Raw genomic sequence first — 22,912 nt, 5'->3', positions numbered from 1 at the left:
TTATTCTAGACATAACACTCACCAAAAGTATGTATAGTTCCTAAAAATTTTAAAATTTCTACTTAATAATAAAACATAAAATAATATAAGACAGAATTAAAACGGAAATAAAAATAAAGGAATAAAAGAAATAAGAGAAATTTAAAATCTACAGTTCATCCAACGAACCCTTGTTCGGTCAAAATACGAATGTGATAAAACACGATAAAATCAGAAGCAATGACAAAAACAAGACCAGATGGTGCGACGCGTGACTCACCGCGCGCTTACATGTAAACAAGTATCACGCCACCGGTGCCGCGTCGTTCCATTGGTCGCAAGTCTTATAAATTTTTTGGGGCTTGAAAAAAATTTTTATATTTTCTAAAAGTATTGGGTTCCGTTGTAATTATTTAAATTTTAATTTTTAATTATTACTTACTTATATTGTTATATTATCATTATGTAATTATATTATTATTATATACTGTATACCGCTTCCGATGTTCGCCAAAGATTTAAATGTGTTACAAATCAGTCAAACTGAAAACTTATTCTAGTCATAACACACACACTAAAAGTATGTACAATTCCTAAAAATTTCTATTTCTACTTAATAACACAGACATAAAATAAAATAGGATACAATTAAAATGAAATAAAAATAAAGAATAAAGAATGAAAGAAAATCAAAATATACAGTTCATCCAACGAGCCCCGAGTGGTCACTTGTCATCGTTAGGTCGTCTTCCAATTTTAACCTTGTGGCGAACGGCGACTGCGCTACGTCAGCTGCTACGCTGCTACGCCACTACGCTGCTCGGCTACGATGATGTCTACGCCACTTTCCAATTTGTGTGACGTAGCCTACGCCTCCCTATTGACGATCAGGCCACCCGTTGAGACAGATAATGTTTCCTTCTCTATCACTCTCGTTGCGCTTTCAACACGAATAAAGAAATGTCCGTAACTCACAAACCTCTAGGGATAAAAATCCAGATTTTTGTGGGAATGTTGGAAATGATCTAAGCCACATCCAACACCAAAAAAAGGGGGGGGTTACAGATCTTAATCTCGACTTATTCGTGCTGAAAGTTTTGTTATTGCGCACCTTTTAATTTAATTCCTATATCTCCGTCCTGGAATGAGATATCGTTGTGATCCAAACGGCCTTTGGGAGAGGGCTTCTTGGGCTATCTTTGAAGCTACCCCACTTTGTCCAATTCTTAGTGGAAGGGGGACCACGTGTCCACGTGGTTTCCACTTTTTAGGGTGCAGCTCTGTCAGTTTGTACCGGAAAAATCCGAAACTCGGGTCGAAGGTGTATGGCACTTAGGGCTTTAAAGCTGCACTAGAAAAAATGCACGTCATCGATCGAAATCGGGAGGCGCACGCCACTTTGTGTAGTGAACACACGGTTTTTCGGGTTTTTCTTTAATAACTTTTGACCCAGTGGTCTCCTGGTCACGCGGTTTTCACGACTACGTTCCTCGTCACCTTCCGCTTCTTAAGACACAACTTTCACTATAATCTGTGCACTTTTCACTATTTTTCTGATTTTTTGAACGCGGAGCGGCCTATTATCGTGGCGCTTGGGCTCGCGGTTGCGCTGCGACTCCGCCACCTACCTTAAGATATAAGTTCTAAGGTCTGAAGCATAGTTACAACGGCTGCCCCACCCTTCAAACCGAAACGCATTACTGCTTCACGGCAGAAATAGGCAGGGCGGTGGTACCTACCGTGCGGGCTCACAAGAGGTCCTACCGCCAATAAAAGTTCGAACACTTCCCGGGATAATCTTTGATAATGTTCATTGTTGGTGGCGGACTGTTTGGTTCAGATATCAATGGGACTGAGTCGTCAACCGCGAGAGAACTACTTCCTTCACAAATCATGAAAACAAGGACATCATTTCACGGGTGACGCTGACGGTCCATTGGACGTTAAGTGGTTAGGTCCACAGAAATCACAACTGGAATGCCGTCATTAAACACCGGTCTGATTAGTTTCCGATAAAAACTGTTTTAGTCCAGGTAAAATGCAGAATACGATAGCTTAATTGATTTAATAAAGATACATAAATAATAAAGCCGGAAAATATTTCATTTGAATGTTTCAATGTGTGTGTCAGTGCCCGGCGTCCCCAGTACCGCTCCCGGTCGGTGGGGTTTTTCCTAACACTCACTATTCTGTATATTAATTCATCTATTGCTGAAAATTGGATGAAAGTTTTCGATTATATCGCGTTCAGACAGCCCAACACCGCACACGGCATTGGTCGTTCTCAGGTCCCGGCCGCCGACTTGTCCGGCAACACGTCGCTCGCAGAGACTGACGAGATCTACCACAAGCTGTCCATGAAGGAGCCGCCCATCAAGCTGCTGTACGTCACCCCCGAGAAGATCGTCGGCAGCGATCGGTTCCAGTCCGTCCTCGACTCGCTCGACGCCAGAGGGAAGTTCGCGAGGTGAGGGACCGACCACTTTGAGAACGCGGCACGACATGAGAACCCTCTTGTCGTGGCCGCTGGAAACTGCATACCCGATCCTGTAGGCCGAATGGTAAACCGTCCACGTCGCCCTAAACACGTCATTACGAATCCTCCCGATCCATTAACGGTGCTTTTAACAACCACAACTTTAAGCAACCACAAGTGCCGGTCACCGTCCTCGTCGAACCCGTCGCTTGCGACGAAGGGCTCGACGAGCGATTTAACCCATAGACACAGCCCACTGAGTTTCTCTTCACTGATTTTACTAGGGCCAGTGTTAGGAACACTCCGGTATGAGCCCCGTGATGTCACCTACACACGTTATGGTGAGGCTATCCGGCCGCCCGGTGCCCCTCGCCCGCGGCCCCCACCGGACGGAGTGTCGTTTGTTTGAGGTTCGTGATAGACGAGGCGCACTGCGTGTCTCAGTGGGGGCACGAGTTCCGCCCCGACTACACGGCGCTGCGGCTGGTGCGCGCGCGCTGGCCCGCGCCCCGCGCCGTGCTGCTGACGGCCACGGCCACGCCGCGCGTGCGCCGCGACGTGCTGCTGCAGCTGCACGTGCAGCCCGCCGCCTGCCGCTGGTTCCTGTGCAGCTTCGACCGCCCCAACCTGCGCTACCGCTTCCACAAGAAACCGAAGAACATTAACCAGGAGATCGCCAAGCTCATAAAGAACGAATTTTTCGGGTGAGTCCTTCCAGACTTTCTACTGTCTCCAATAAGAACATTTAGTCATCGTCCCCACGTCTGCAAGCGGAGGCGGATGTGGGTCCCGCTCACCGCGCAACATCGAATGAAACATTATTTCTTTGCAAAATGCAAATGCGACCCGAAAGACATTTATTTACGTTCACAGACATGAAGTCCGATTTGTCGTGTTGTTTTAGACGCCACGACAATAGAAATAAAATTAATCAGTCGTGTATGTTTGGAACAAACTGGCGAGAACAACTCAATCGTGTGACCGCCGCGGTGGTCGACGGCAGACTGAGTTAGCTTGACGTTTGTCTACCTCTCCCGCCCTGCCGCTCACATACCTCAGCGCTAGTCGCTTCCGTGCACACTATAGCTAAAATGATTAATAAAGAAATGCAGTTTCTAAAAAATGGCGCCTTATCCTCATGTTCAAAACGCTCTATTTTAGGGAATCTGGCATAATATACTGCTTATCGTGCAAAGACTGCGAAGTGTTGGCGGGCGACCTCCACAAGACGGGGGTGCAGGCCGCCCCCTACCACGCCAGGCTCGCGGACTCCAAGCGGCAGAGCGTGCAGTCGGCCTGGATCGCCGACGAGATTAAAGTGGTAACTTCCACATATCACTTCAATTACTGTTTCCTGTGCGACGGCAATGGACCATTGTTCATTCAGTCATCATTGCGATAACTTTTATTGTAACGGACGACTGCGAAATGGGAAGGAGGGAGGGCTCCCCCTCCTGATACTCCACTGCCGTCTGCATGTCCACCGGAAGATTTTACTTTATATTCTTATTTTTATGAAAAATGATATGGAGTGAAATGAAATAAAATGAAGATTATTAATTTAAGACATTAATCACTGGGATGAAATTAAATGAAATGAGATGATATGGGATGAAATATAATCTCAGTAAAATGGTGGTCATTTACTGAGATTTTTTCAGTGGACTTTTTGGAGGATCCCGAGAAGTTACGTCCAGCGGCTTTATTTCAGTATCCCACATTTGTGCATTTTCACAGATATTAAACCACCGTTATTACACGTTTAAACTTGTAGAAGCACTAAAGTAAAATAAAATAATTCACACAACTACGTTCCTCGCGTTTCCGCCAATAAAACCATAGCGTACTCGTTTACTTGACAGATCTGTGCGACCATAGCGTTTGGAATGGGCATAGACAAGGCGGACGTCCGCTACGTCATGCACCACAGCATGCCCAAGTCCATAGAAGGATACTACCAAGAGTCAGGTCGCGCTGGGAGGGACGGGCAACTGGCCACCTGCATCCTGTACTACTCCTACCAGGACATGATCAGACATCGAAAATTAAACAGTGAGCATTGAATAATAGAATTTTATGAATACGTGATGCTACTGTGTCAACTAGAGATCTAGTGAAGTTTTCGTAGGGTTGTCACAGCATTTGCTCTTTGACATTATTAACTTTCCTTAGGATAAAGAGGACCAGAATAGGGATTAGTTTAAAGGAGAACACTACTGCATATGGATGATATTGCCACCCGCGCACATCTTTGTTTCCATTTAAATTTTCTCCATTAGTAATTTATCTATTTATTTAAACAATTTTCAGTAACATTACGACATTTCAGTGAGGTCGGAAATGAGGACAGAAGCGCGCAATGTCCAAGAGGAGAACCTGCGACGTATGGTGGAGCTCTGCGAGAGTGTCACTGAGTGTCGCCGCGCCTTCATCCTGGCCTACCTCGGGGAGACGCTGCCGCGCTGCAACCCTGCCCACCCTGCCGCCTGCGACAACTGTCTGCGGACACAACGCACAGAGGTACGTACCCCCGCCCCCATCCTGGTCTACCTCGGGGGGACCCTGCCGCGCTGCAACCCTGCCCACCCTGCCGCCTGCGACAACTGTCTGCGGACACAACGCACAGAGGTACGTACCCCCGCCCCCATCCTGGTCTACCTCGGGGGGACCCTGCCGCGCTGCAACCCTGCCCACCCTGCCGCCTGCGACAACTGTCTGCGGACACAACGCACAGAGGTACGTACCCCCGCCCCCATCCTGGTCTACCTCGGGGGGACCCTGCCGCGCTGCAACCCTGCCCACCCTGCCGCCTGCGACAACTGTCTGCGGACACAACGCACAGAGGTACGTACCCCCGCCCCCATCTTGGCCTACCTCGGGGAGACCCTGCCGCGCTGCAACCCTGCCCACCCTGCCGCCTGCGACAACTGTCTGCGGACACAACGCACAGAGGTACGTACCCCCGCCCCCATCCTGGTCTACCTCGGGGGGACCCTGCCGCGCTGCAACCCTGCCCACCCTGCCGCCTGCGACAACTATCTGCGGATCCAGCATATAGGTATTATAGTCATCAATGACAAAAACAACCTGCAACAATATTTTTTCAAGAGAAGTTTTTTCCGGTGCATTGTGTTACCAGAACAACCGAGTTTCCTTTTCTATTGACCCTGACTTCGCTTAAACTCTTTAACGTCTGATACTAGGTAACGTTCGATTCAAACTGGTGACTTACTGTGGAACAGCAGTGGTCCCCGGACTGCTCCCACAGTGTGGCGGTCACAGCAAGGAGTCCCGGGCCTGGCTACTCTCAACACACAACTGATTCGCACTCACCAGATTCATTCTCGACAACAGTGTATAGACTGACGATCTAGCAAAAAGTTTTTATTATCAAATTGCGGGACGAATTAGCTCACAGCCAATCCGGTGCTAAGAGGTCTCAGCTTATGACGTCCCAACGTGAATTCGGTCACTCACCTTGAGGCCTAAGTTTTAATTGTAGTGTAACGGCTCTCTCTCCCATCAAACTGCATCACTGCTTCTCGACTGATATAGTACTCGGGCTCATACGGGCCTTACCACTAGCAAGTAGTAAAGAGCCTGGTGGAAAAGTTGAGGTCAGTAGACTAACCCGCACGAACCCCGAGCTGAGGTCTTGGTCTGCCCAAAAGTGAGCTTGCTATCTGCTAATTCTTATCTACTAATTCTTATCTACTAATTTACTGGTGTCGGGCTTCAAGTTTGTTTATGTATATCCAACTAACATACTTTCGGTTTCCATAATGACTTCCTCAGCTGCCAGTGAGATTTTTTACCCGCAGCACTTCGTCAGTAGTAATAGATAAGCAATAACAAATAAACGCTTTTCCTTAAGTTATTTGCATGTATTTATTTGCATGTACTTCTGTATCTATATTGCATGAATATGTATACTATATTATCATATAATGTTTATTTTAAAAATATTATGTATATCTTGTTTTAGTGAATAATAAAGCATTTTTTATTCTCTTATAAAATTTAAATGTGTCTTTATTTTAAGAAAAAACTAATTTAAAAAGCGAAATTCATTTTAGATTAACGTACATAAAGAATATTGTAAGGCAATAAATAACATGGCCCAATGTGTAGAAGTAATAAATAACAAAATTCGAAAAAAAAAGATGGGTTAAACCTGTGCTTTGCGTTTCTCCATATTTCTCTAAGAACGTAATGGGAAGCTTGAATCACTACTTTTGTTATACGGAGACAGATAGGCTGTTCGTGGTTATTAAACAGTTCTGGTACATTCTTCATCCTCGACTTAAGTTACGTTATCAGCATTTCGAGATCACAGTTGCAGTTTATCTGTAAGGCTAACTTTACTTAGACGATATTCTGATCTTTTTGGTACTTCTGGGGAGACTTCGGCTATTTGTTTCTGTACCTACAATATATTCCATAGTGAGGTTATCTGGGGTATTGGTTTGAATTCTCATTTTTACGATCGCCTTACTCGCCATCGAAAAAGTATTCATACTACCTGGAATCAATGTGTTCATCCACAGTGAGTTTTTCAATAACTTTTATGCCATGTATCTACTATCCGGTTATAGAATGAACTTTTACGTCGTTTAATCGAGTTTTGAAATAATTGACATCGTCAGGCAGTGGGTTTGCATTGCTTCTGCCATTGCTGGTGTCCATGAGTGGCAGCGACTACTCGCCGTAAGCTAAAATTGAAATTGTTCGCCCTCGTATAGTAGGTACTAAAAGAGGACTTTCCACTGAACAGTTGTCCTACTCGGGGGGATCTGATCGATTCGTTGTTTATAAAACCTGAATGTGTTTATGCAAGATTTCATGAAATTGTCTTTGGGTTTTTATTCGGTCTACGCGATTATATCCATATGATTCCGGTACCGATAAGGCTCTAGTACGGACTCGCGCCGGACGCACGATACTTCACCCGGCGTTTTGTTTGTCGTTCAGCCGGTGGACGTGACGGAGCACTGCAAGAAGATCGTGCAGGCGGTGAGGGACGCCGGCACCCGGTCGCGGAACGGCTTCACGCTGCTGCACCTCGCGGCCGCCCTGCGCGGCTCCAAGCTGCAGCGCCTCGCCGCGCTGCACGACTCGCCCGTGCACGCACTGTGAGCGCCCGCACCGCTACTTCCCACCCTGAATAACTCACGGCTTATCGTTTTTTTTATGTCATTGATAAGCTAATCCAATCTCCCACTAAGAGATTACTAGAACTCATAGACATCACTCAAATCAAATCAAGAAAAAATTTATTCAACATAAATGAAAGTACATACTTATTGAACGTCAAAAGAACTACCGACAACTCACAAAAACTAGCCTCCGTCCTGAGAAGAACTGACAAGAAACTGAGCGGGCATGTCTTTTTATTTTATTATTAGATTATTTTTAAATATTCATTTTTAATGAGTATTATAACGTAATAATTATTTCAATATTGAAATGCCTGGAGCGAGCAACTCGTTCCCACTTTGTGCAATCCTCTAGATAATCATTGACATACTACGACGACTCCGTGAATACCGCGACCTTGAGACATGAAGTGAGGTCTCAACTGCACTGCATAACGGTTGTCGCATCCTTAAGGCACGGCTGCCGTGGTAAATAGACAAGACAGCTCCTACCCTAAGGCCTAAGATTGGCTAATTAAGCAAATCTATAAATTCTGATCCAACTTGTGTCCAAGTGACAGTTGTTGAATGCTTTAGTTGCAAGTCGTGGGACCGGAGCGACGCCCAGCGCCTGCTGCGGCTGCTGGTGGTTCGAGGGGTTCTGTACGAGAAGATCGTCGTCAACAACGACTTCGCCAGCGGATATATCGACCTGGGACCGAACGCGGACAAGTCAGTACCCGCACTGTTGGACGCGAGGCTGGGTTGTTGTGGAGTACACTGCACGAACGGAGGTCTCGTGAAGCGTCTGGCGGCCAGGATAGAATAAATGATTTTTTTTGAAAATAACATTCGGCTACGTTCACACATAGTCTCTGTGTATACCAGCGGTCGGGGAACTTTTTTAATTATTACCCCAAAATATTTTTGTGTAAGTTGATATTACTCTATGGCGAAGAACAAAAAAAAAAACGAAATCGCTCCTTTTTAGCATCTTTCATATTATAGCCCCTAAGATAATTTTGAAAAGAAAACAATAACTAAAAATTAAATTTAAACATCATTTATTCAATTTATCAATGTAATACCTAGTAATACATGACGGTAATAATAGTAATATATGTAATATACAGTTGAGGAAAAAAATCGCCCCCACAGAAAATATAAGTAAATGTTATTTTATAATTCATATGATATTTTTCTTGTATTATTAGACGAAAAAATTTCGTTTCGTTTCATTTCGTTTCATCGAGTTTGAAATCACGATTCTAAAGAAGTCTCACTTCAATATATACTTTTTGCTCACAAAAGTTTCATTTTTACGCCCCAAAATTTCATTTTATCCCATTTGGGGTAATTCACCCCGGTTCCCCGACCGCTGGTGTATACGGTACCCGTTTTAACGAATACGACAAAAATTTATGCTTTGTTCACACATAGGCACCGTGTAACCTTCAACGTATCCGTCATTACTGGATGCGATGTTCACAAGCAAATTCGTAGTATACCGCCGCTAATCTGCCAGGATGAAACTTGTTTGTCTAGCCGCACCGCCCGCCGTACCCCTCACCCGCCACAGTTTCTATCCGCTAAAAAAAATTGTACGGAAACATGACGGATACGTATTCCGTTCATCCAGTATTCGATGACAAAACAGAATGTCATCATTTACCGGACTGCTTTTTTTTAACTGTATACTGAATACTGTAGCATAATGGAAGTCGCTCATACAACTCCATGCTACATCGATGAAAAAAGCATATTCGACAAAACGGAGACCATGTGTGAACGGGCTCTTACTCTTCAAATCGTTATCCCGCACGCACGCCCGCAGGCGCCGCACGCTCTGTGCGGGGAACTCATGTTAATTGCTGGTATTTTTATTCAAATTGTTTTTTACGTTGCAACTTCTTCTTCTTTGTCGTTTCCTCATTACTGAGGGTCGCGCGCCCACCTTGGTCCAGTTTTTGCAATAGCTTCCTCCAATGTTGCCTGCATTCGGCCTGCTTAATGGCGCCTGGGACGCTGGTGTTTGTGGCCTCCATGACAATGTCCGTCCACCTGGTTGGCAATCTTCCTCGACTTCTTCCCTTCCACGTGACCTACAACTATTAATTTTTCTAAGTTATCAGGATTTCGTCGGAATTATTAGTTGTCATATATACTTGTTTGGTGGTAACAAACAATTGCCGCGACCTAACTACAGACCTGAGGCTGAATGTTCAAGTGTATTGCGTCACAGTAGAAGTGAATAGGCGGTTGCTCGCCGTCCGTTGTTAACACTTCATTTCAGATCCTCCCGACCCACTAACGGTGCCTTTAGGTATCTCAAGCACCGGTCACCGTCCTCGTCGAACCCGTCGCTTGCGACGAAGGGCTCGACGAGTAAATTAACCCTCAGACACAGCCCACTGAGTTTCTCGTCGGATCCTCTCAGTGGGTCGCGTTTCCGATCTGGTGGTAGATTCTGCGAAGCACGGCTCTTGCTATGGTTCGTGTTAGCAACGTCGTCAGGTTTGAGCCCCGCGAGCTCACCTACTAGTTAAGGTTACGCTGATATAGCCTCTCAAGGCTATCAGCTTAGGTAGGAAAAAAAACCGTGCGTTGTGAGACGTGCCGGCCTGAGCTGCCCCCTCTCGTTTACAGACTCATGAAAAATCGCATCCGCATAGTGTTCCCCATGTCGAAGACAACCGACAAGAACAGTTTAACGACAGCTCCCGCAGAGGCCCGGCCCGCGCCCCCCGCCAGCGACCTGGACTCCACGCTGGCCAAGCTCGAGCTCAGGTGCTATGCTGACCTGGTGGAAGTGTGTCGGTAAGTCGTCTTCAATACATATTGTGTAACAATTACATTGAAATTTCATGGGAAAAAAGAAATTTTAAAATTTGGTAAATTCATCTATACTTCTATACTAATATTATAAAGAGGAAAGATTTGTTTGTTTGTATTGAATAGACTCCGAAACTACTGAACCGATTTGAAAAATTCTTTCACTGTTTGGAAGCTACACTATTCCCGAGTGACATAGGCTATAATCTTTTTTGGAAAAAAATAGGGATCCTTACTAAAACTCCAATAATGTAACCCAAGGTGTAAAAAAATTGCCTAGAATATTTTTTACATCGCGTGCCCTGCGAAAACGATTGATGGTAGAATAAAATAATGTACTACGACTTTGTAGAACACGTTATTATTTACAAAAGGGGTCGCGACAGCATATGTCTAACTACATATTATAGTTATGCCGTAATAAGTGTTCTTTTATTTCAAAAAATAAAACAACGTCAAATATTGTTGAAATTTTTGTTAAAGACCCGAGCGGAGCCGGAGCGGGCCGCTAGTAAATTATAACTTCGATCACTTTGACCGACGTTGAACGTGTAGGGATTGTGAGATGTGCCGCAGATGTGTCATACGGTATATGAAAAACTAGTTGTTCCGAGTGGGAACTGTCGCCCTTTACTTGTGTGTATTTGCTATACGTTATGGCCCCCACTGACGCGTCTGTGTGCGGGGGCAGCGAGCGCGGCGCGACGCTGGCGGACGCGGCGCTGCGCATGACGTCACGCGTTCTGCCGCGCACGCCGCAGGAGCTGCAGCGCGTGCCGCAGCTGCCGCTGGTCGCGCGCCGCCGCCTCGGGGACGCGCTGCTGCGGGTCACGGCCGCCTACGCAGACGAGAAGACGGGTCAGTTCATTTCCGCCATGGGTCGGTGGGAGACTGGCAGTTCATTTATTGTGTGATTCGAAGATCATAATAATTATGTACGACTATCATTGGAATGGTGTTTCTCAGGCATCAAAAAAAGGATTGTGTGGTTTTATGAAACCACTGTTAAAGTGAATTTTTTTTCACATTATAGACATTTAACTCTGACAAACAACATTCACATTAAACACCGACAAAAACAAAAAAAATAGCGTGCAGCACTGGCACAAATGAGTAATAATCTATACACTACACGGTCAGCTGCTGCGAGCTATAGGCGCCGCCATATTGGCCTTGGCTGCTCTGACGAACGCCTTTCACTTTATCCCTACTCCGCGGCCAACCGTCACGCGACATGCAACACACAGACGAAAAAGTTTGAGACGATGTAATAAAAGTTTCATCAAAAAATAATTAACAATGTAAAAGCCACGTGTACACATAACACGCATAACAAATTGATAGTTATTTTACAAATGCTACTAACTTTACTCATAGATCTCGTAACGTGTCGCTGTTCTATGACGAGTCGTGTGCAGTATACATTTTTCATCAAATAAATCAATAATCATGAACCATAAAGAAATAATATGCTATGTATTGTTTTTGTACAGCATTGCAAAAGCAGTATGAAAAAGAAACAATTGAGGAAAAAGAAAATGACGAAAACACGTCTGGATCTGAATCGGAGTGGTCCCGGCCCGGACCTAGCCAGCCGACCAACACCTCCGCGCGGAGCGGCCGTGCGAGGTGGAACTATAAGGCCGGTGTGAGGAAGAGGTAATGGCTTGTGTAATATAATAGGTTAGGTACTTGCGAACACTACAAATATTAATACGCGCTAGGGTTCAGGATAAATAAAATTTCACCAAACTACAACTAAAAACTGTTATTAAACCCTAAGAACACTTAAATACTTTAAAGCACTCAAAAAACACTTTAAAACTCTCAATTCACTTCTTCCCCTTCGCTTCAGGTGATCCGTTCGCTGTTTCGCTTCGAGTAGTTCCGATTACTAACTGACTGCGTGCCATCCTTACAAGGCTTTTAAAGCCGATAACTCATCCCTAGAATTATCGAGAATATTCTACACGTCTGTATTAGTAGTTTCTGCTATATGTCAATAGATGGCTTCGTACTTCTCGAGCGCTCTGGGCGCTACTAGATCCTGTGATATTCGTTAGATTATTCGGCGATAGATGGCGTTACTCTTACCGGCGTAACAATACTATAAATATTTAACTACAGAACAAAACCGCCTGCAATTCAGTTAAATAATGTATTATGAAGAACATCTTCAAAACTAAATAAAATGAAAATAAATTAATGACCTGAGCGAGGGTCTGTGGACAGATGGGCCATCCCGTGCTGTAATATCATATCATTCATCCTATTATTTTGTAAAACTTACGTTTACACTTTTCCTATCAGGTACAAAAGGAAAGCGCCGTCGTCTGCGAAGAAGAAAGCGTTGAGTAGCGTGCTGCGGGGCGGGGGGCGGGGCGGGGGGCGGGGCAGGGGGCGGGGCGGCGGCGCGGCGGGTGCGTGCTCACCTGCACTCGTTGCTTGATTAACTGTCTTGTCGCAGCCTCTCACCCCCTTCTTATGTGCTTTTTTTATTTATTGCTTGGATGAGTGGACGGATGAGTGGAGTTAGTCTAAAAAAAGTAGCCTAAAGTTACTCGTTATATCATCAGCTACCTCTCAATGAAAGTCTTGTCAAAATTGGTCCAGCCGTTCCGGAGATTAGCCGGAAAAAACAGACAGACAAACAAAAATTGTAAAAAATGTTATTTTGGTATATGTACCGTATATATATTCATATGCACGTAGTAAAAAGAGGCTATTACAATATTACAAACAGACACTTCAATTTTATTTATGTGTATAGATAATAATATTTTGTATTCGATTAATGCAACTCACGAAACACTGGTTTCAAAGAATATTCAAGCTATTGAACTATTATATAGTACAGTGACATTAACATTTACAATAATGTGTGGCAGGCGGCGGGCTGGGCAGCATGCCGGTGCCGCGCGCCGCCGCCGCCCTGCACGCGCGCCCCGCCGTCCTCAAGCCCTCCAAGCTCTCCTCATTCTGACCCCGCAGAGAATCTTCAACTTTATATTTATTAACAATAAGACCTATGACTGATATAATAGGTACGTAGAATATTCGACGAGTTTGTATTTTTGAGCGATGACGTAATCCCATCTCCCCGGTGTCCCCAGGTAAACTCACTGGTGGTAGCCACCCCGCCTATTTCTGCCGTGAAGCAGTAATGCGTTTCGGTTTGAAGGGTGGGGCAGCAGTCGTAAGTATACTGAGACCTTAGAGCTTTATATCTCAAGGTGGGTGGCGCATTTACTTTGTAGATGTCTATGGGCTCCAGTAACCACTTAACGCCAGGTGGGCTGTGAGCTCGTTCACCCATCTCAACAAAAAAAACCATAGAACAACAAGCTGTTTACTGATGATTTCATGAAATCTGTTGTGTTTATCAATATCACTCAGCATTGTTACGAATGTTTATAGTTTTCGTGATAACTGCCAAATGGACTCCAGATATCGTAATTAGCCACCGAATGTCAATTGGACATATTTTGATGTGTGGACGGCTCGCCTGGTGAGAAGCAGTCGCCTGACAAGCAGCGAAGACTCCGCCGCGTGGAGCGGGAGACCGACACCCCCCCCCCCGCGCTGACACCCCCTGTTACCACTACATCAATCTAATCTAGATCGTAAAAATGTTAAGCCCTTCGTAATTCTAAAATAAAATTTCATTTTTAAAATTGTTGTTTAAAGCGCCCTGTAAACGATCAAATTGTTTGTCAAATATTACGTGTTCGTCAAGTTATTTGACAGCATGCAGCTTTGCTTGACGCGTTTGTCAAACAGTCTACGTGTTTGACGCGTTTGATGGAAATCTTGATTGACGGCGTGTTTGTCAAACAAGACCTCAGTCTACGGCAAGGAGAAAACCGAATCTATGGGCCAGTTAAAATAAACTTGTTTGATCTTTGGTTTGATCTTTTAATCTATTGTTTGATGAAAACGTAAATTTTGACAAACAAATTTGATTGATTACAGGGCGTTTAACGAAAATATAACCCAGAAAGCGTACTCTCGTGCATCTGCCATTTTGAATAACAATAATAAATCTCTTTTGCATTATATCGATGTAATTTTTTTTAAATATATATTAGTTAATGTTTTGATGAAATAAAACAAGGATTTTGTTACGAAACTGTGTTTTAATTTTGCACGTGTATGAGTATTTTCATGGCGGCACCGGATTTGGCTAAATCCAGTGCTTCTTTGGTCTTGTTCAATGGGAAGCGATGAGTGATGAACTGGTCCAAGGGGATGGCCCCGGAGGACACCGCGGCCAGGGCGGGCTGGTACCTGCAATGATTCGCGTCACGACCGAAGAAAACTTTTTTATTGTTTAAATGAGTGGACGAGCTCACAGTGCCCCTGGTGTTAAGTGGTTACTGGAGCCCATAGACATCTACAACATAAATGCGCCACCCATCTTGAGATATAAGTTCTAAGGTCTCAGTATAGTTACAACGGCTGCCCCACCCTTCAACCCGAAACGCATTACTGCTTCACGGCAGAAATAGGCAGGGCGGTGGTACCCACCCGCGCGGACTCACAAGAGGTGCTACCACCAGTAATTACGCAAATTATAATTTTGCGGGTTTCATTTTTATTACACGATGTTATTCCTTCACCGTGGAAGTCAATCGTGAACATTTGTTGAGTACGTATTTCATTAGAAAAATTGGTACCCGCCTGCGGGATTCGAACACCGGTGCATCGCTCAACACGAATGCATCGGACGTCTTATCCGTTAGGCCACGACGACTTTTTGCACTGCACGAGTCTCTCACGTTTAATCAATATAATTGAATATAATAGTAATGCATATGATCTCTTCTCTTCTTTTTATACCACTTATACCACTTACCACTTATACCTTATACCACTAGGTGGGGTCGGCACAGCTAATTTTTCTCTTCCATTCTCTTCTATCAACCGTCATATCAACACGCACTCCTCTCTCTCATATCGCCATTCACACACTCCATCCATGCCTTCTTCGGTTGACCTCTTCTCCTTCTACCTTGCAATAATGCAACTGGTAATGCATATGATCAACCACCACAAATAACCAAGGTAGATAGATCTGCACAAACAAACTGCCAAGATTAATAAAATTCGCTACGTACGTGTTCATAATACGAAAGGACCCTACAACATCAACTTCTCTGAGCAGCGCTTGTGAGAGCGGCAGCTCCACCGTTTTGTCAGCTATGCCGACCACCAGTACCAAGCCCGCTGTCTTGGTCACCTGGAATTGGATAAAGCCATATTACTCCTCACATCGACAAACGAGGAGACGTATTCAAAAATGAACATCATGATTATTAATTTTTTTTGCTGTTTTTTATGACTGAATTATTACTGGTGGCCCGGAGGCCTTTCCAGTTTCACCTGCACAGGTGGGCGAGCAAAGGCTCAGCCAGGAGGGGCGGGATCAGCTAACAGCTGCCCGAGCGTCTCCGAAGGAGACCTAACAGCTCCTAATAAGGGTAGCTGCTTTGCGAATGAATTTTTATGGTACAGCCTAATGAAGTACTTTGAAAATATGGGTTGTATTTTGAAGCCGCACGGGGCGTTGTAACAAGACTGGTGAACTATGACAAAGGATGTGCAAGAGAAGAGTGTGAGTGCGTGAGACGAGATGACGTATGATATGCTTTAATGGGAAAGCCGTTAAAGTGGTTGTTTTAATTAGTAATTGTGTAAACGGATGAGGAAGGACACAAGACTCATCTGGTGCTATGTGGTTACCGAATCCCACTGAGAATTGTGCTCCCTACGTTGAGACTTTAGGACGAAATCTAAATTATGTTGAACAAACAACTCTCACCCTTCGAACTATGTTCTAACATACTGTTTTGCGACAGAAATAGTATAGTGTTGTTACATATCCGCGGGTTTTTTTTTTCTTATTTTATATATTAAAAAGATCGAGGCCTTTGAAATGTATTGCTGGAGAAACCTGCTACGCATTCCTTGGACAGCTATGAGAACCAATGTCTCCATCCTCGAAGAGCTGAAGGTCACCAAGCGCCTGCTGACTACGTGCCAGGAAAGGATCCGGAGTTTATTTGCGATCCCCATTGCACAGCCTGGAGGAACTCATCATTCTCGGACAAATGGAGGGGAAGCGCGCTAGAGTAAGAGCGCCAGCTAGATGGGTGGACCAACTCAAGGAGGTGACTGGAGGCCAGATAGAAGGAGCGGTACATATGCCGCAGAACCGGACCGAGTGGAGAAGATTGACATACAGTCACGATCCTCAGCATTGAAGGAATGACCAGAAAGAAAAGTCCGAGTGCCTCCGAAGGAGACCTAACAATTCATGAGCAGCTACTTCGCAAATGAATCTAATCAGCGAGTGTTCTTCGTCCATTTAGCAACAGTCACCGAAGCGTTCACTGGGTTCACTGGTCATGAATAAAATAACATATAGAGACCTACCAGTAGAGCGACTCTCTGCGCCGACCCGTACCCGCAGGCATCGATTGACACATCCGGGCGGTCACCGAGCAACTTCACAATTTTTTCTACAACCTCTTCGTCAGTGTACTCCCGACGGACGAGGAGGACGTTATCCGCTCCCAGCTCCAGTGCCGCGTCTAAACGTGACTGAACTACGTCTGTAAGATAAAAGAGATTGGTGGAATAGGTAAAAGCTTTTTTTATTGCTTAGGTGGGTGGACGAGCTCACAACACACGCGGTGTTAAGTGGTTATTGGAGCCCATAGACATCTACAACGTAAATGCGCCACCCACCTTGAGATATAAGTTCTAAGGTCTCAGTATAGTTACAACGGCTGCCCCACCCTTCAAACCGAAACGGATTACTGCTTCACGGCAGAAATAGGCAGGGCGGTGGTACCTACCCGTGCGGACTCACAGGACGTCCTACCACCAGTAATTACATGACATTCATTATAATTTTGTGGGTTTGATTTTTACTACACGATGTTACTCCTTCACCGTGGAAGTCAATCGTGAACATTTGTTAAGTACGTATTTCATTAGAGAAATTGGTACCCGCCTGCAAGATTCGAACACCGTTGCATCGCTACATACGAATGCACCGGACGTCTTATCCTTTAGGTCACGACGACTTCAAACAGTCTTAAAACTTGTAACAGTCACGACTATAGCCGCGACACGGTCACATGTTCCAATTTAAAAAATGCGACAGTCGTTGTACAAGGTGTGGACTTAATTTTGTCACGTTGAGATGGCATGGGCTCCGGTAAACCAAATACGAGGTGGCCGTAAGCTCGGCCTATCTTTAGCAAGAGAAGAAATAATTACTGAATACTACCAAAGTTGCTAAATAACCTCGATGGGTTATTCTAGATTCACCAAACTAGTAAACTAGTAGGTGAGCTCGCGGGGCTCAAACCTGACGTTGTTGCTAACACGAACCCTAGCAAGAGCCGTGCTTCGCAGAATCTACTACCGGATCGGAAACGCGACCCACTGAGAAGATCCGGCGAGAAACTCAGTGAGCTGTGTCTGTGGGTTAATTTACTCGCCGAGCCCTTCGTCGCAAGCAACGGGTTTGACGAGAACGATGACCGATGCTTGGGGTACCTAAAAGCACCGGTAGGAAGGTATAGACAACTGTTGACAGTTCACAATATGTCCTGCCACCTAAATAGCCTAGAAGTTTCTAGTAAATAATATTATAATACATAGTTATAATTATATTTTGCTACCTGTTAAAATAATTTTGCTAGCTCCCATTGCTTTGGCCGCCATAGCACACAAGATGCCAATAGGTCCGGCTCCAAGGATAACGATCTTAGATCCGAGAGTTATCTTGGCGCGGTTGCAGGCGTGGATCGCGATGGCTAGCGGTTGGACCGCTGCCCCTTCCTCCATTGATAGATTGTCTGGTAATCTAATAGAAGAAAAATCTAATAGAAAAAAAACTTAAGAAGCTATCTCTTAACAAAATGATCGGAGCCGGATAATTGTTTGTTAAACTTGCAGAAGTTGCACATTTTTCAGAGTTCCAAATCCCTGTTCCAAATCTTCAGATTTAACAAACTATAACTAATTTACTTTCAGCCAACAGAAGTCTACTGTTGGACATGGGCCTCCCCAAGCTTTGCCACAATATAGCAAAAACAACGCATTTTAAATTAACAACTTAATGTTTTAACACTCTATAATCTCTTAATTTACTTATTTAATTAATTATGCGAATTTGAATAATACGTTAAAGTCAGTATAAAAGTCGAAAAGTCGCTTTAAATCCTCCGGTAACTTAGGCCTGACAGTATACAGTAACGAGTTTGAAACATAAATATATCAAATTTTAGCCTTTATACCTTTGTAACGATTTAAAATACAAAAACAGTTTACTGGTGTTAGGACCTCTTGTGAGTCCGCGCTGGTAGGTACCAGCACCCGCCTATTTCTAGCCTGAAGCAGTAATGCGTTTCGGTTTGAAGGGTGGAGAAGCTGTTCTAACTATACTTGACACCTTAGAACTTAAATCTCAAGATGGGTGGCGCATTTACGTTGTATATGTCTATGGGCTCCAGTAACCACTTAACACCAGGTGGGCTCTGAGCTCGTCCACCCATCTAAGCAATAAATAAATAAAAAACTTACTTATGACAAAAATCGGCGACGTGCTTGTAGTAACGGCACAGGTTTCCCGGAGCGCCCATCGAGGAGCAATAACGTGGCTCCACACATAGATTGTACTTCCCTCGCTTGCATAGTTCGCAGGACCGACACGGCTGCGTCGGTTCTATTGCCACTCTGTCGCCCACTCTCAAACTGCTTACTTTGTCTCCTACCTGCCGATATGTATTACCTTTTTTCGTTATCATGTGATGATCGATATATATAAATCGCGTAAATAGGCATAATATGTCCTGTCGCTAGTAATTAGGTACGTAATTTACAAATTCATGTGGGTTTCATTTCATTAGGTTGAGATGATACCTCTATCTCGTTTTTACCATCGCACCGCCCACCACCGGAGTAGAGTTCATCCATACTACCTGGAGCCACTGCGTTCATCCATAGTGCGCTTCCAGAGATCATTTTTGCCACGTACCATCAGACTTTGGAATGAGCTCCTTTCTACGGTGTTTCCCGAGCGCTATGACATGTCCTTCTTTAAACTAGGCTTGTGGAGAGTACCTAATGGTAGGCAGCGGCTTGGCTTTGCCCCTGGCATTGCTGAAGTCCATGAGCGACGGTACTTATTTTACATGACTACTTATTTTAGGGATTCTTAAAATTTAAGGGCAGCTTTCAACAGAAGATTAGCGTTATATTCATGTAATAATTTATGTAACCTTGACCACAGTTCCGGCACCTTCGTGACCAATGACAATCGGTTTGTCGATAACATCCGCTCCACACGTACCCGTGCTGTATAACTTGACATCAGAACCGCATATGCCGACACAGTCTATCTTTATTAAAACCTCTGCGTCAAAAATAAAATATTTTAATTTAGGTAAAAATAGAACCATATAGCAAGACGCTCAGACAAAAGATAAACATTACAGACAACTAGGTGGAAAGGACCAACCTTTACCCGAGAAGGGGTTCTGATCAATGGTACTGAAGAAAGTATAATAGCCGGCAAACTTCTTGAGCATTTGTTGACGTAGTGGGGGTAAGTTTGCGCATGGTACACTCACGTGCAAAAACCTTATTTACGTCATAATGCAATTAAATTATTAAAATCAACATATGTATTTATTTATATATTTATTAGAACATCAACAAAAAATATAGGTTAATAATTATAATAATTTAATCTTGGGGTAAAATAGATATTCCTTCTATTAAGTCAAAACTAGAGCTGTTGCCAGGTCTTCGTTCAGTTGAAGCGAAGCTGGTATTTGTAATTTTTTTTCGTTATCATAATCTTGACCATTATCATCATCACTGTTTTCATCACCCGAGTCGCTATCATCGTGATAAGTCGACATAGGGCTCATCGGTGTAGTTTACGACTCGGTCAGTTCGATCTTCTTTTTTGTCTATAATTAATTATTTTTTGAAGATATTCGATTCGTAGTAATGGAATGTTACTTTTTTTAATTACCAGCTTCCGATTATTTTCTGTTTTTTTTTTCCATCTGAAGCCTAGCTCTTTCATAATTCGTCGTAAACTTCATTCCGAGCCATTAAAATGTATATCTTCTTTAAAAATTTCGAAGCCTTTCTACGGTACGGAGTTTCGCTGCTTGTTATGTAGTTATTATGATTACATCTTTTTATTACAGATTGAACGAAACTATCCATTCCGGTAACTTTCTTCTTCCCTGATCTATTCTTACCCGGAGTCCCAAGCACGATGAGCAAGCCAGAGCCTTTAGCTTCGTTAATAATGCACCTAACAGTACTCACTGATGTTTTTGTTGCTTCCGAAGTCTGTTTTACTTTTTCCATAATATCATTCTTCCCCTGTTTTATAATGAAGCAATATACGTCGTACACAATTTTTCTACCCTTTCTTTTGAATACTACACCAGTTTGTCGCGGCATAGTGTATTTTTTATAAAAAATCAACAAACACTCAACAAATAGCAATGGCAACAAAGTCAACAAGCAATTATAACAAAATATAACTTAACGATTAGTAACGATAGACTTTTCACTGTACGCAAGCGTACTTTTGGGAGCAAGCGGAACGAAGGCGCGGTGCGGGACGCAAGGTTCGACTGATCTACCAATAACGCGCTCGATACGATTTTCCCTGCCGTCGCGCCTCACCCTCACCACCAAAGTGATCTAAAATTCGGTTCTGCGCAGTCAAGGTCATTTGCTCACGATGTTTGCCGGTTACTATAACTATAGCGAGTAAAAGAAAATAAAAGAAATTACCTAATATATATTAAATCTCATGTAATAACGATTATTATTATGGATTGGAAATAAACGGGCTTTATGAAGTCATCGTGGCCTAAAGGATAAGACGTCCGGTGCGTTCGTATATAGCGATGCACCTGTGTTCGAATCCTGCAGACGGGTACCAATTTTTCTAATGAAATACGTACTTAACAATTGTTCACGATTGAATTCCACGGTGAGAGAATACATCGTGTAATAAAAATCAAACCCGCAAAATTATAATTTGCTTAATTACTGGTGGTAGGACCTCTTGTGAGGCCGCGCGGGTGGGTACCACCACCCCGCCTATTTCTGCCGTGAAGCAGTAATGCGTTTCGGTTTGAAGGGTGGGGCAGCCGTTGTAACTATACTGAGACCTTAGAACTTATATCTCAAGGTGTGTGGCGCATTTACGTTGTAGATGTCTATGGGTTCCAGTAACCACTTAACACCAGGCTGTGAGCTCTTCCACCCATCTAGGCAATAAAAAAAAAATCCTACACAAGTACTGTCTTATACTTCCAACTGGAATCCATGTCTATCAGGAAATGTTACTATTAGCTGTACGAAGTGTAATCTGGAATGCACCAACATTTAGGAAGAATCATTAACACGCTTCTATTAACATGATCTGTATCTATTTCACAATTCCTATCACTATAAGATAATTATCATATTTACTTTATTTAACTAATTTTGCATTTTCTACTGTGTTCAATTAAGAGTTTTATATTCTTCCTCGTCTTTAATAGATCGTAATTCATTTATGGTACTTTCATTAGAAATAAAAAATAAACAAATTGTCAAGCTTCTGTTCTGTCACAGACGCACAGACGTCCACTGCTGGACATAGGTCTCCGCCAAACTTCGCCACAAAGATCAGTCCTGGCTGCCTGCATCCAGAGGATCCAAGCTTAAGGACGATATATAACAGTTAGAAGAGGTTCTAAATTGAAGTGAAAGATTTCATTACTTTATGACTACTACTGTATCAATTAATGCATCAACACAATGGTTTCAAATTTTATAAGCTCAGGTTAATTTCGAACACAATTATAGAGACATTCTACGCGTGTGCACTCGCAAGACAAGCTGGACGTAATTAGAAGCTATACATAAAACAATTTAATGTCTTTGTTTTAAAGATTAAATATAAAGTAATTTAAATACACATATTAAATATTTTGTATATAATTAATATTGATAGTAAAAAGAGCCTCACGATTCTGACGTCGTTGGCTCCGTGTAACACAGCAGCGTAGTTCTCGGTCATCTTGCAACCCGTTAACTTCGATAACTATTTGAGAAATGATTACAAAATCGTAACGAGAGCGCGATATCTTTGGACGCAGATAATAAATCTTCTTTAAAATAAAAATTAAGGATGTTCATCTGTAGGAGCGTTCGATCGATATGCATTCTTCTGAATTTTTATAATAAATAGCGTTAGGTTTTTTAGTGAAAGAAATTCAATACACAATCTGGAATAAACTCTAAAATGCATAAAATTCCTCAAAAGTGTAAATATAAGTAGATTTGTTGAAACTATAATGTTCTGTAAATCGGAAAGAGACTGTTGTACTATTAATCAGAAGATTCGGGTAGACTGCAGAGGCGAGGGGTCTTCAAACTTCAACTACTCCTA

The 22,912-nt window shown here is 43.4% G+C and overlaps 2 protein-coding genes across 8 annotated transcripts in view; one reads left to right on the top strand and one right to left on the bottom strand.

The window, feature by feature from the left end:
• Positions 1-14,551, top strand: part of LOC101738851 (recQ-like DNA helicase Blm) — a 31,166-nt gene extending 16,615 nt beyond the window's left edge. For 5 of the 6 annotated variants that reach the window (XR_009975894.1, XR_009975898.1, XR_009975895.1 and 2 more), the window contains 13 exons: positions 2,268-2,446; positions 2,866-3,159; positions 3,617-3,776; positions 4,318-4,507; positions 4,785-4,975; positions 7,427-7,587; positions 8,188-8,322; positions 10,237-10,407; positions 11,114-11,280; positions 11,916-12,081; positions 12,733-12,842; positions 13,311-13,466; positions 13,840-14,551. Coding sequence is in view for 1 of the 6 variants with exons in the window: in XM_062674607.1 (XP_062530591.1) it covers positions 2,268-2,446; positions 2,866-3,159; positions 3,617-3,776; positions 4,318-4,507; positions 4,785-4,975; positions 7,427-7,587; positions 8,188-8,322; positions 10,237-10,407; positions 11,114-11,280; positions 11,916-12,081; positions 12,733-12,842; positions 13,311-13,405 (2,019 nt within the window). In the remaining 5 variants the exon portion in view is untranslated. Of the gene's footprint in view, positions 1-2,267; positions 2,447-2,865; positions 3,160-3,616; positions 3,777-4,317; positions 4,508-4,784; positions 4,976-7,426; positions 7,588-8,187; positions 8,323-10,236; positions 10,408-11,113; positions 11,281-11,915; positions 12,082-12,732; positions 12,843-13,310 lie in introns of all 6 variants that reach the window. The other variant, XM_062674607.1, reaches the window with a different exon arrangement.
• LOC101738079 (sorbitol dehydrogenase) lies at positions 14,539-22,572 on the bottom strand. Of its 2 annotated transcripts, XM_038018567.2 has the most exons (7): positions 22,490-22,572; positions 19,719-19,957; positions 19,021-19,211; positions 18,117-18,301; positions 16,858-17,036; positions 15,540-15,661; positions 14,539-14,709 (listed from the first exon to the last, which is right to left on the bottom strand). In XM_038018567.2, exons 2-7 carry the CDS (start codon positions 19,896-19,898, stop codon positions 14,559-14,561), a joined length of 1,008 nt encoding a protein of 335 aa, XP_037874495.1. In that variant the 5' UTR covers positions 19,899-19,957; positions 22,490-22,572; the 3' UTR covers positions 14,539-14,558. The 2 variants fall into 2 exon arrangements, with proteins under 2 accessions (XP_037874495.1, XP_062530614.1); XM_062674630.1 differs by having other exon boundaries at positions 14,539-15,661.
• Between the last annotated feature and the right edge of the window lie 340 nt (positions 22,573-22,912).

The sequence above is a fragment of the Bombyx mori genome, chromosome 21, assembly GCF_030269925.1.
Source record: "Bombyx mori chromosome 21, ASM3026992v2".
Taxonomy (NCBI): domain Eukaryota; kingdom Metazoa; phylum Arthropoda; class Insecta; order Lepidoptera; family Bombycidae; genus Bombyx; species Bombyx mori.
This window is presented reverse-complemented; position numbering and strand designations above follow the sequence as displayed.

What these genes read in the sequence shown, in the direction of transcription:
- LOC101738079 (XM_062674630.1), bottom strand. Translation starts at nt 19,898, where the DNA reads ATGGTTCTATTTTTACCTAAATTAAAATATTTTATTTTTGACGCAGAG. An exon ending in GTCGCCGATTTTTGTCATAA is followed by an intron (nt 18,302 to 19,020) that starts GTAAGTTTTTTA and finishes TTCTTCTATTAG; the next exon opens with ATTACCAGACAATCTATCAA. An exon ending in TAGCAAAATTATTTTAACAG is followed by an intron (nt 17,037 to 18,116) that starts GTAGCAAAATAT and finishes TTTATCTTACAG; the next exon opens with ACGTAGTTCAGTCACGTTTA.